Consider the following 13,957-nt stretch of genomic DNA (forward strand, 5'->3'; position numbering starts at 1 on the left):
ATGCCCAGAGCTCCATTCTGACTCTGAGAATTGATATACTCTGGCCAGTAAAAACAGAAGAGATTTTAATCCAAGAGTATTTGGTTGTAGAAACTTCCCTTTTCCTAGAACCATTGAAAATGTCTGTCTTAGAATTAGAAGCAAGCTAAGTTGGCCTCTTACATCTCTTAGAAGACATTTTGCAAAATACAGTTTATGCACAGTATTTCAAAATGAGCTAATCTGGTTCTCAGACTGATTTAGGAATGTTTTCCTAAGTGTAGATCCCAGGAACATCAGGGTTTGGAGTTGTTTGTCAGGAGAAGCACGGTGACAAAGCTAGCTAGCAATGTAAAAACTCGTCCATTTAAGAATAAATGTCAGAAGGGGAAGTGAGTGTTTCCTAGGCAACATTTGAGATAGTTTATCCTAAATGAGTTAAAAACTAACCCTCCCTTGCACTGCCTAAGGAGGTACACTTTGTCTTTTTCCCTCCATTTGCTAATTGACATAGAAATAAACCCAGGCTACAGAAAAGCAGTGATGGCCCTCAGCAGTTGAAAGAGTGATCTGTAAAACAGCAAAGGGAGAAAGTCAGACGTGAAGTTTTTCTTTAGTTCATGATTCATCCCACTTCCTTCCCTCTCCCCTGGCCCAAGGAGGATGTTGCTGTGGCCGCCGCGGTTTTGGAGTCCCTGCTAAAGCTGGCCCTGCTCACCGGCCTGACCATCTCTGTTTTCGGCTTTGCCTATTCTCAACTGGCTTTGGACATCTATGGAGGGGCCATGCTTAGCTCAGGATCAGGTATGCACAAGAGGTTTTTCCAGATCTGTTCTAATTTCCAAACCGAAATATTTAGAAGAGCCTTACAAAATTCAAACACACAACTGACGTGTGTCAGTGTAGGGAAAATTGCCGGTAGCTGGGGCACCTGAGGTCAAACCAGCCCAGGGTGCAATTGGAGCTTTGGCACCAGGTCGATCAGTCCCGCAACCTCACTTGGAGCAGTTGTTATGAATCCTTGGCTTTCCTCTCAGCCCTAAAATGTGTTTTGCCGATTGCTTCCCTGTGCTCCCTCTGGGGTAAGCGAGGAAGGCAGAGAGCAGGCTCTGATGAGTCTCCGCTTGGTACTAAACACATCTGCAGATAGTAAGTGCCACATAAATCTCACGGCCTGATGCATAAAAGCCTCAGAAGGATAACCCAGAGCCATTCGCAGAGAATGAAATTGATCTCGGCAAATAAAGTGGTATATTTAATCCAGTGACTCTTGGGTTTTGAAGGAGAAAAGTATTGAATGTGTCTAACTTTGAAACACTTGGTGCCCAGGCCACTGGCCGTCTCACAGCATCGCTGGGCCCTGGGAACTTCACCAGTTTCAAAATGCGCTGGGTCGTGGGGTGGCAATCCATTTGGAGTGTTTCGTCTTGGGTTTAGCAAAGATGTTTTTAATTCCTCAGGTCACTAGACAAGAACCCTGAAGACTTCTTTCTGCTGCCCTATCTCAAATGTAAAGGGCCTTCTCCAGTGCCATTTTACAACGTCACTGGCATGTTTTAGTCTCCACTATAATAGGCCCAAACTTCTAGTATTAGGGGAAGAAGGGCCGAGTTTCTGCTTGACAGCAAAGGTTGTTAAGTTTGGAGAAACACCTGCCATGAAACCAATGACGTGGTTTGTGGCTCCCTGGGTCAGGCAACTGCAGGGAGGCCGCATTAGGAAGCCATTAGCAAGTCAGTGTGCAGAGACGGGCTCTGCCCCTTTGGAAAGGTAATCACCAAGGAGCAGCCTTTGTAATGCAACCACAGGACAATGCCACGAGGAAAGGGCTGTCCCATCCATGCAATGTTCACTTGCTGGATTCGTTAATCATAGAAGATATATCAACAAACCATTGTCATTGTGTGGTCCTTTTACTCAAGTGAGATGCTGGTACCAGTCTTGAGAATTTAAAAGGGTCAGTGTTAGTTGATTTCTAAGGTAATAAATTCTATCTCTGATGGTTTATGTCAGAGTCATTAATAATTCTATTTATTTTTTATTTTTATTTTTTTTTTTATTTTTTATTTTTTTTGCGGTACGCGGGCCTCTCACTGTTGTGGCCTCTCCCGTTGCGGAGCACAGGCTCCGGACGCGCAAGCTCAGCGGCCATGGCTCAGGGGTCCAGCCGCTCCGCGGCATGTGGGATCCTCCCGGACCGGGGCACGAACCCGTGTCCCCTGCATTGGCAGGCAGGCTCTCAACCACTGCGCCACCAGGGAAGCCCCTTTATTTTTTATTTATTATTGTTTTTTATTTTTGGCTGCGTTGGGTCTTCGTTGCTGCACGCAGGCTTTCTCTAGTTGCGGCAAGTGGGGGCTACTCTTCATTGCAGTGCACGGGCTTCTCATTGCAGTGGCTTCTCTTGTTGCAGAGCACGGGCTCTAGGCACGCGGGCTTCAGTAGTTGTGGCTTGAGGGCTCAGTAGTTGTGGCTCACGGTCTCTGGAGCGCAGGCTCAATAGTTGTGGCACATGGACTTAGTTGCTCTGCGGCACATGGGATCTTCCCGGACCAGGGCTCGAACCCGCATCCCCTGCATTGGCAGGCAGATTCTCAACCACTGCGCCACCAGGGAAGCCCCAGAGTCATTAATAATTTGAGACTCAAAAAGATATCCCCTCTGTCTCATCTTCAGAGAGAGAAGAGTCTTGAGAGTGGTCTGGTTTCTCAGTCTCTGAAAAGGATGCGTGGTTTGGTGTAGCCGCTGCAGGATCTTTAGGGCCCTTGTCGTCTCTTGCCTGGCCCAGGCCTCCATCAGCATCCCTGTCCTGGCAAGGTCTTCCAGCATTTGTCTCCTCATTGCAACTGCTTCTCATTTTGACCAAACTTCCAGTTCTCTGTGCCTTCTGGGAGGGTCATTTTGTCTCCCCAGGGTGCCTGTCGGCTTTCCTTCCCTCGTCTGCACTCCACCCATCTTCTCCTTGCCCTACTCCTGACTCTTTGGACTAGTGCTGCGTATCTGAATGCCTTTCCTGCGCCAGAAAACATTAACACTGCTGCTCTCTGCCCCCCTCCGCCCCCCACCATAGTCTTTTTTGTTCCCTTAAAACTACCTCGCAAAACTTGACTTTCTCCAGAAAGTCTTACTGAATCAGAAAAGAATGGGAACTTTCCATGGCTCAGCCCAACACTTAGTTTTGAAAGTGGACCTTGCAATGCTGCTGTCCTCCGTTGCCCCAGTTGCGTGTTGTTCTTTGTCCTCACCTGTGAAGTGGACTTACCTATGACCTGAAGTGGCCTCTCAGAGGCCTCTGTGCTGTTGTCTCCAAATGTAGGACTTGGACGCACCACAGGCAGGCTTTCGTGGGGCACTGTGGTTTTGCTTTGCATTACTTGGGCTTAGCCCTGTATATAATTAGGAGCTTTGGAAGTGCTCTGAGACTTTTCTCAGAAGTCTTTCTCATACCTAGCTTTTCCGTCCTAAAGAAAAATACATTCAGTGAACTCCCCTGAGATTTCTCACATTTATCTCTTAGGTGCTTCTCTCTTGCCCTTTCTTTTACTTTTTTTTAGTCTGGAGAAGGAAGGATTTATTATTTGCAGCAAGTAAGGAGAACACTTGCTTTCCCAAAGCAGTGTCTTCTCTTTTATTTTTTAAAATCTTTTTTTCTTCTCAATCCCCTAATATTAGTTTCCTAGGGCTGCGATAACAATGTATCACAAACTGGGTGGCTTAATTTCAACAGAAATTGATTGTCTCACAGTTCTGGAGGGCAGAAGTCTGAAATCCAGGTGTCAGCAGGGCCGTGCTCTCTCTGACATCTCCAGAGTAGGTATCCTTCCTTGCCTCTTCTAGCTAATGGTGTAGGCCGGCAGTCCTTGACTTGGAAATGCATTAACTCCTCCTATCACGTGGCTGTCTTCTCCCTGTGTGTCTTCACATTGTCTTCCCTCTGTGAGTGTCTGTCTCTGCGTCCAAATTTCCCTTTTTTATAAGGACACCAGTCATAATGGATTAGCGCCCACCCTAATGACCTCATTTTAACTTGGTTATCTTTATAAGACCCTATTTCCAAATAGATCATACTCTAATAGGTCCAGATAGATCTATTAGACTTCAGATTACTTCAGATTACTTTTGAAGGGCATATATAATTCAAGCCATACTACCACTCACTTTAATCCATAGTTTAAGGTTCCATCCACAAATTCCCCAATTCCACCCTCTTTCCCCAAAATTGAATCACCGTTTCATGCAGGAGTTTTGTGTCCTCCACATTGCAAAGCAGCTCACTATCCACCTTCAGATAGACTCACACATGCCTTCAGCTTTCAGTTATCAAGTGAGAGGTGCAGGTTATGAGAGGAACCCCACTCCTCTCTGCCAGAGAGAGGAGGATGGAGAGAAGCAGGAAGCACAATGAGCATAGCCTCGAGCCACCGCAGGGCTGAACCTGGTCCCTGCCTCCTTTGCTGGAGTCATCCCACAGCTGGGGTGGGGGCCAGGCTACTTTCTGCAGTGACTTGGGGAATGAAATGCAACAGGATACGGTACAATGTGAACACAAGAGAGGGCCATCAGGGCTGCCCTGTTAGTAGTCCTTTTGTCCTTTTTGATGGCCGTAAAACTATTTAGGGTCCCCATGACTCAGGGATGTTTCATATTAAGCAGCTTTCATAAACCATGAATAAGTTTAAGATTCTGAGACTCGGGAACTCCCCCCCGCCTTTCCCTTTTCTTTTAGCAGTTAAGTTTTTTCTTTATTGAGGTCTAATTTACATAAATTAAAATGCTGTCCTCTTAAGAGCACAGTTTGGGGGCTTCCCTGGTGGCGCAGTGGTTAAGAATCCGCCTGCCAGTGCAGGGGACATAGGTTCGAGCCCTGGTCCGGGAAGATCCCACATGCCGTGGAGCAACTAAGCCCATGTGCCACAACTACTGAGCCTGTGCGCCACAACTACTGAGCCCACGTGCCACAACTACTGAAACCCGCATGCCTAGAGCCCATGCTCTTTAACAAGAGAAGCCACCGCAATGAGAAGCACGTGCACTGCAACGAAAAGTAGCCCCCGCTTGCCGCAACTAGAGAAAGCCTGAGTGCAGCAACGAAGACTCAATGCAGGCAAAAATAAATAAATAAATATTTTTTAAATGCTTTAAAGAAAAAAAGAGCACAGTTTGATTAGTTTTGACAAATATCTACACCCATGTAACCAACATCCAGATTAAGATACAGAACATTTCTATTACCCCAGAAAGTTCTCTTAGGACCCTTTCCAGTCAACTGCCCCCCTCCAACTCAGAGACAAGCACTGCTCTGATTTCTGTTACCATAGATTAGTATTGCTTTTAAAAAGAATTTCATATAAATGAAATCATATAGCATGGGCACTTTCATGTTCGGCTTCTTTCCCTCAATATAATGTTTTTGAGATTCATCTATGTTTTTACATGCATCAGTAGTTTTTTTTCTCCTTGATTGCTGAGAAGTATTTCTTTGTGCGGACGGCCCATAGTTTGTTTATCCCTTCTCCTGTCAATGGTCACTTTGGGCTGTTAGGAATAAAACTGCTATGGATGTTTTTGTGCACATGTTTTTGTGAACACATGCATTTGTTTCTGTTGGTTGTACACCTAGGAGTAGAATTGCTGGATCATAGGTTAAGTACATGTTTATTTTATTAGAAACTGCTTGGCTGCCTCTCAGTAATGGCCCTCTTAAAGGAGGGGATCAGGGGATTCCCTCATGGTCCAGTGGTTAGGACTTGGCACTTTGACTGCTGAGGGCCCAGGTTCAATCCCTGGTTGGGAACAAATGTCCTGCAAGCTGCGCAGCTTGGCCAGGGGGGAAAAAAAAAAAAGAGGGGATCAATTTCGTTTTAAGGCTCCCAATTTTTTGTTAGCAGATCTTCCCAAAGCTTGTTAGTTAGCTATAGAACCACATCACTTTGTTTTAGGAGAAAATAAACTTGCAGGCTCTGATTCTCCCTGAAGAGTTATGGGTATTCTATCTCTGTAGTTTCCTGCTGCTCCTGAACCCTGGGCTTCTTCAGGGCCTCCTCAACTGAGCTTCTCTTAGCATGCAGGGCCACTAGTGTCCCCAAGTGCTCAAACTAGCAGGCTTCTTCATGCTGATTTAGAAAGTGAGACTTGCTTGCTGGCCAGATAAGCTTTTAGTTGTTAGGCAAGAGATCTGTACATTTATTCCTAATTGTCCTTTTGTTTTTAGCTGTTTATTTTAGTCAGTACTGTAGAATGCTGGGAGTCCTTCCAGATAGGCTCAAGCATGCATCTGCCCACTGATGACATCAGCAGGGCTCATGACCCAGCTCTGGTGTTCTCTGACCAACCTGCCGAAGTGAGGGTGCACGTGGGCCTCCCGTTTGGGCTCTGGAGTCTCAGTGGGTTATTTCCTTACAGGTCCTGTCCTGCTGCGTGCCTATTGTCTTTACGTCCTCCTGCTTGCCATCAATGGAGTGACCGAATGTTTCACATTTGCTGCCATGAGCAAAGAGGAGGTCGACAGGTAGGTAACCTTAAAGATACACCTCTAATTATGGCCTTCAGCCAAAATGAAGTAACTTCTTTCTTTTCATTCTGAACATGCATTTACAGAAGGCTCTTCTAGAACCAGGAGTGTGGTGCCTTCCTCAGGCACCATTCAGTAAGTCCTCCCCACAGTAGGGCTGGGGGCAGACACTGCTCCTTGCCTCCCTTTGTGAAGGGAGAAGTCAGGGCCCTGAAGGGTTGTGTTAGTCCAGGCTGGCAGAGGCAGGCACCAGACAAGATCACTCCTTTACCCACCTCCTTGCCCAGTGCTCCGATGGGTTACCAAGGAGCTTCTTCAAGATGCACATCTATAGAATCTGATTTGTAGGTCTTGGAGAATCTCGGGGATCTGTGACACCTCTCCTCAGAGAAAGGCCCAAGTGCACATACAAGTTTTGCCACATTTTTTCCCATCCATTGACCCCCAGGTCAGGACCTCTGCCCTGGAATTTCAAGCAGTAGTTTTTAACACTGGTTTTGAGTCATAGTGCCCCATGGAGCTTGTTAGAAATGCAGATTCCTGTCCACCCTACTCCCACCACTCTCTCTCCTACCACGCCTACAGAATCAGCAGGCCCTGAGCATGTGAATGTTTTAAAACTCCTCAATGCTTCTGACGTGAACTCCTGGTAAGAGCCTCTGACCCACACCTAGGATAATTGATCTCTTGTGTTCCAGATGCCAAAATTAGCAAGGTGGTATCTGAAGACATCACTGCAGAATGCAGTTGAGGAGAAGGATAAAACTGATAGGGACAAAGAAGAGAGAGGAAGAAGAAGAGAGAAGGGTGGGTATAGGTAATGGGGCGAGCGGCCCTCTTTATCCCTTTGCCCCTTGAGGTCTGGGTCCCTCGGGGGTTTCATGCTGCCTCTGTAGTGCCCTGAGTGCCGTTGAAGCTCCTCAGAGTCCCAGTGCGGGGGTAGGTTGGGGAAAAGGTACTCAGAGAGTTGGTGAACCCTTCCTCTCATTCAGAGCAGCCTCTGTCTGCTTCCCACTGGGGCCTGTCTCACAGAGGCTTGGTGACCTTGTATGCTACACCATAGTTGAGAACTGGAGTCTAGGGCAGTGGTCCCAGCCCAGACTGCTCAGAAGTTCTGGCCCCCTCCCATACCAGCTGAACTGGAATTTTAGGAACTTAGGCCAAGGAGTCTTTTATTGCTCAGCTCCAGGAGATTGCTGATGATAGATAGCGAAGGCCTTAGGAACTGCTGGCTCAGACCAGCTTTCAGAGTGAAAACTGCATTGAACACTGTGACCCAGTGCATATTTGGGTGTGACTGAAAGGAAGCTTCCATGAAGCAACAAGTACCCCAGTTATGCACAGGACACACTGATGGTTTTTAATTCTGTTCTATTTCATTCTTTAAACTGCCATGTCATGACCCACTAAATTGATTTCCTAGCCTACTTTTAGGTCACAACCCATAGTTTTCAAATGGTGGTCTAGACATGGTTTTTACTTCAGACAGTTAAATTTATAGCTATAAACTGCTTTGAGTCTATCTTTTTTTTTTTTTTTTTAGTGGATAAAATGTTCTCTAAGTTTAATTTTGAAAGCACTGTGTTTTTACTTGAAAGGTGCTTCTAACATGAAATAATTTAAAAATATAATTTAAAACATACTAAATGAGGCACTGAGGTGTAGTGGAAAGAGTTCTGGGCTAAGAATCTATCTCTTTGAAGGGAATTTTGTTATAACAATTTCAGCATTAGTGTTGAGGGGGAGAATCAACACTAAGCCTGATTAAAACATTAAAAAAATATATCCTGGAACAAATCATGAGGGAATATAGACAGTGGCTGGTTGCTTTGGTTTCTCTTACATTGCATTGACCCAATGAAAGCAACTTTTTAAGTTATTTGTAGTAATGGGATCAGAACATTATATTAAAATCTGGAAAATTATTTTCATGGTATTAGTAGTCAACATAGAGAAAAGACAGGGCCTTGTTCTCATCTGAAGTAATTCACTTCCCCTAAGAGTAAAATGTGTGTACCTTTAAGCATGGTCTCCAGGTTTGTATTAAACATAGCAGCCCCCTTTCTGTCTGGGCCCCTGGCCCCAACCCTCAGTCCTGTCTGAACACAGGTAGCACCTGGGCTCATCACAGACCCCAGCAATTTTTCCCTCTCTATGAATTTAGCCAGACATAAAACGGTAGTAAGAATTTTTATAGTAGAATTGAGCAGCTTAGTTAAGTGTTATGATTGATTTACCTTGTACATTTCAGATTCTGAATTGAAAAATATATACTGATGAAATCATGGCTTTTAGTTAACTACCTACAGGTTAATCAGTGTTTTTCTAAATAAAAATCGGGGATTTGGTTGGATGTGAAATATTAGAATGTCCATTGAACTGCAAGTTGCTTTTTTGTTAATAACCTCATAATATGTATAGCATAAAATTGATGGCTTTTACATTATGCTCCACTGAAGGATTTTTGTTGTGTTTTGTTAAGGATATCTCATTTTCTTTTGTTCATTTGACAAATACTTTTGGGGCATCTACTCTCTAACAGGCATTTCTTTAAGCTCCAGGAATTCAGCAATGAACAAAAGAGAAGAGATCCCTGCTCTCCTGGAGCTGACAGTGGGGAAGGCAGGTAGCAAACAAGTAAATAAGCAAGAAAATATGGTGCTTTGCAAAGAACTAAAACAGGGTTATGTAGTGAGATTGGGGGCCTTTTTAGATTGGGGGGCCCCTCCAAGGAGGTGGCATTTAGGCTGAGGCCTGAATGACCAAGAAGGGTCTGCTATGCAAAGATGGGGCCGAACCTTCCAGGCAGAGGGGACAGTGATGCAGAGGCCGAAGACTGACAGCTCCTTTTTCTGACTTGTTGGCCCTTGAGTGCCCAATGTGGAGTGGGACTCCGTAACTGTTGAATGCAGGACGAGTGCACACAAGACTGGCACCATCCTTTGCATGGTTGCCAAGGCTACAACGTATGGCTGTGCCTTGATGTTTTCAACCAGCACCCACTGGGGGATGCTTCAGTTGCTGCTGCAGTCATCTATCTTTTGATAAGCCTGATTAAATAACTTCCTGTCTGTGTTAACCAAGCCTTAGAAAATAGTCATTGTCACTGACTAATTTTCCATCGATTTAAAAAGTGGCATTTTAATTTTATCTTTAAAATTCTCATTTTTTCCTGAAGTGGATAATGTCTTTAAGGCTATAGATTTATGAGTTCTGGAAAGTTCAATAGTTGCAGAGCCCTCTTCTAGTGAAAAACAGTGGACTCCGTCATCATCAGCACCTCCCAAATGGCTACGTTAAAGAAGCCACACCATGGAACTTGTCCCTGCTTGAATTAGCGTGAATTGCCTACCGGTTTCATTCATTGTTTCCATTCTACTTGGAGCTGGGTGAGGATGACTTTGAAAGTTCGTGAACCTATGGCCTAAACTCCAAGCATTGGTCTTAATAAACCTTTCTGAGATCGTTTCTGAAAAACAACTGAACAGATTACACATCTCTGCTTCTTTTTGGAAAAGAGGTCAGAGTACTGGCCCAGCCTCAATTGCCTGTTATAAAGTTGGCCATTCTGATAATTGATTAGCAGTTAATGAAGAAACTTCCCTTTTGAAGATGTGGGCTCTTGTAGTTCTATTACTCATTAAAAGAAACTCTCTCAACTAAGAAGCAAATGAATTCCCTCTCTGGAATTCTGGATGAAAACATATCTCCCCTGTTGGAGTACAGTATGTGTGTGTGTGTGTGCGTGCGTGCGCACGCATGTGTGTTCTTGCTATCCTCTCTGATGAATTATATCTCCCATAGCACCTTGGGCTTGATCAGCCCAAGGACCAGAACCTGGGCATTTGGAGGCCACAGTGGCTTTCTTACCACCCCTCCCTTCTGTACAGAACCCGAGTGGTGGCCTCTGAGGTTTCCTAACCCAGCTGACACAGCTTAGGGATCTAAGGAGTTTGGTTCCCTCAACAACTATACACTTAGAATGCCTGCTGTGTGCTAGGCAGAAATGAGATGCTGGAGAATTTTGTTCATGGATGTACCACAAGCCTTTTGGAAGCCTGTGGCAGCTATTTTATCTCTGCTGAGACTCAGTTGAGAACTGAGAACTGAAGATAACTAAGTGACGTGCTGCTCTGGAATCATAGAAGTGAAAAGAGCAGTATAATCCCTCCAGTCATAGAACCCACAGAGCTCTGGAGATGTAGAGAGCAGAGGAGGGATGTGTAAGAGTCTGGGAAACCCTGAAGGTGGTCCAGGCTTTGCTCCCTGTTTCCATTTCATTATGGAAGCTGGTCACTTGCTTTGAGTGAGAGCCACTGGCCAAGGTTATGGGGCTTCTGCATTTTGCAAGGGAAGCGGTATGAGGTGCTAAAGTTTAGGGGCCAGGGGTCAGGTTGGGGTGTCGGCTCATTCCTTAGGCAAATTATTTAGCCTCCCTCTGCCTGGTTTCCTCGTCCATAAAACGGATCCAAGCTCCACAGGGAAAGGGCCGTGTGTTCATCCACCAGTACATCCCCAGCACCCCTCACAGTACCTGTCAGAGTGCCTGTTCACATGTAATTGTTATCTGTGTCATATTGTTGTGTCTCACGTTAAAGACAGGCTGAAAAGGATTTTTATGTGTTTTGATCACAGTGTCAATTAAAGTAACCAGTTATTATCCTTAAACACCATAAATATGTTGAGTTGTTCATTTTCTTACTCTTCTATTCAGGGGTGAAAGGGACAGTGACATTTCCATGTTGTCCACTTAGCATTCGATGTTGTGAAAATCAGCTGGATCGCAGGAACTTGAAGGTGCTTTCTGTGAATTCATGTTCACAGCCACTTTCTTTGTAGCAGCCCTGCCTTGGGACCAGGTACCCACTGCCCTGCATTGCTTGCTTCCCTCTTCCCAGGTACAATTTCACAATGCTGGCCCTCTCAACTTCGTTCCTGCTGTTATCCTATCTCCTGACCCATTGGTGTGGCAGCGTGGGCTTCATCTTGGCCAACTGCTTCAACATGGGCATTCGGATCACACAGAGCCTTTGCTTCATCCACCGCTACTACCGGAAGAGCCCCCACAAGCCCCTGGCCGGCCTGTTCCTGTCGCCAGTCCTCCTCGGGGCATTTGCCCTCAGTGGTGGCATTACTGCTGTTTCCGAGGTGAGGCGCCCTGCAGCCTTCACACCACATGATTTTGCAGCATGTCCACTGTCCCTCGTTCCAGGCATCCCATTTCTGCTCTGCCTGACCCAGCTGGACAAGTACTTGCTTCCTCTTACCCCTTCCCCTAAGCTTCTGGGACTACCCGTGGGAACAGAGTAGACCCTAGTACATAGCTGTCATGCCTTTACCTGACTGGAAGCTGGAGCAGTAGGGCCTCCACTCCCCGTGGCTTGCCTCAGAGAAAGGAGGTACGGCTGGGGGCCCGGGGCAGTGACAGTGGTTTCTTTCTGCAGGTGTTCCTCTGCTGTGAGCGGGGCTGGCCAGCCATGCTGGTGCACGTCGCTGTGGGGGCCCTCTGTTTGGGAGTGACTCTTGGGACAGCATTCCTCACAGAGACCAAACTGATCCACTTTCTTAGGACTCAGTTAGGTGTGTCCAGACTCACTGACAAAACGACGTGACCTCGTGGAAGCCCTATGGCACCTGGACCAGCTGTGGAGCGGTTTTGTGGGTGGAACATGTTTTTTATGCAGAAGAGCCCAGTTGGGGGTCTGTAGTGGAGTGAGACCAACACACAGGTGAGTCATCGGAGCGAACCACCAGACCAAACACTTAGCATCCGTTTGAGATTTCAGACAGCAAGGACGAGTTCCATTTTTAAGGGAAGACCAAAAAGCTTTTAAAATAGATGCAATTGTTTTTTTCACCATTTTGTTGTAATCAGCATTTTTCTTTTTGAATGATGTGTTAATTCTTTTTGGTTGTGATTGACCTTCAGAACTACATGTTCCAACAAACTCTATCTTGGATGATAATAGTTAATCTTCTGGCCCAGAAGGAGAGATGTAGCCACTTTACCCTCCACAGGAATATTTAACATATTCCATAAAAGCCGGAAGGAGACTTGATGTTATGTGATGTTGTGCACCAAACAAGAACAAGTTGGCCCTGGAGTTGTGGCTTTCCCCACGTCAACACTGTGGCCTGGTTGTTTGGCGAAGGAGAAATATTGTTCAATGAGAAATCTAAGAAATGAAGACACAGTCTTTCAGGTCACATTTCCCACAGTTAGGCAGAGTCACGTCTCTCCCCTTCATGGCTGTCCCCCACTCCCACCCGCACCCCCAGGCCAGCACATGTCTTCCCACAGCAGGGGCAAGCCGGCTGACGACCTCTGGCCTGGCCACTTGAGAGAGGAGGGCTTTGAAGGACACTGTGATCCTTCGTGAGCTACTCTGAAGGGAACACCGCTTTGCAGTTGGCTGTAACTTCTCATGAGGAAATTGCACAGATGACAACTAAAGTTGAATAGAGGTGTCTTTTTTTCCATCAGAATGAAATAGGGAAAATTCTGTATGGCATGTGTCACTGAATCACACCCTTCCCCCACTGACCTGTTACTTCCAGCACTGGTCAGTACACCGGAATTCCAGCCCCAGGACAAGACTGGCAGGCTGCGGATCTGGTCCTTCAGGCTACAATGTGAGCCCAGGCTAAGGCTTGCCTCCCTGCCCTGCACCCAGCAGGTGCTGTTCTCAGGCAGCAAAGCATTCTTCTTCTTTCATTAATGTATTACTATATTAACTGATGTAATTAATGTATTAATTAATTAGATGTGATTGGCCTTTGGAGCTACATGCGCAGAGTATATCTTGGGTGGTAATAGCTAGTAATCATCTAGTCCCGACGTCCCCAAACTTTCTATGTTTACACCCAGAGAGCAGGGAAGCTTGTATCAGATGGCAGTTTGGCTGAAATGCACACATTTAAATCCACTGGCCCGGAGCCAAAGCCAAGAGGCCAAGGATAAAGAACCACCAGTGCACCAAGACTAGGACCTAGTCACCTGGACACCTTTTTATCTATTCAAGGAGAGAATGCTTCGTATTAATTGCAGGGAAAGTAGCTAAATGCAAGGTGTCACTGAACAATCAGAGGCCCTCCAGAATCATGGGCTTGGTCATATTTTGTAAGGCAGGGTCAGCCTACCTTAGAAGAACTGATTGCCCCGTGGGGTAGGGTGGGTGGCACACACAGAAGGCAGCCCCCCGCCCCCAAGTACTTTTTTTTAAAAATTTATTTATTTATTTATTTATTTATTTATTTAGGGCTGAGTTGGGTCTTTGTTGCTGCGCGTGGACTTTCTCTAGTTGCAGCAAGTGGGGACTACTCTTTGTTGCGGTGCTCGGGCTTCTCATTGTGGTGGCTTCTCTCTTTTTTTAAATAAATTTTATTTATTTATTTATTTTGGCTGCATTGGGTCTTTGTTGCTGCGCATAGGCTTTCTCTAGTTGTGGCGAGCGGGAGCTACTCTTC

General features: G+C 45.9%; 1 protein-coding gene across 3 annotated transcripts in view; it reads left to right on the top strand.

Moving 5' to 3' along the window:
• Nucleotides 1-12,780, top strand: part of RFT1 (RFT1 glycolipid translocator homolog) — a gene marked incomplete at its 5' end in the record, with an annotated part of 37,805 nt that extends 25,025 nt beyond the window's left edge. For all 3 annotated transcript variants that reach the window (XM_079713960.1, XM_079713961.1, XM_079713962.1), the window contains 4 exons: nt 639-783; nt 6,382-6,487; nt 11,389-11,638; nt 11,935-12,780. In XM_079713960.1, coding sequence (XP_079570086.1) covers nt 639-783; nt 6,382-6,487; nt 11,389-11,638; nt 11,935-12,102 — 669 coding nt within the window. In that variant the 3' untranslated portion in view covers nt 12,103-12,780. The remainder of the gene's footprint in view (nt 1-638; nt 784-6,381; nt 6,488-11,388; nt 11,639-11,934) is intronic.
• Between the last annotated feature and the right edge of the window lie 1,177 nt (nt 12,781-13,957).

The sequence above is a fragment of the Hyperoodon ampullatus genome, assembly GCF_949752795.1.
Source record: "Hyperoodon ampullatus genome assembly, chromosome: 10".
Taxonomy (NCBI): Eukaryota; Metazoa; Chordata; class Mammalia; order Artiodactyla; family Ziphiidae; genus Hyperoodon; species Hyperoodon ampullatus.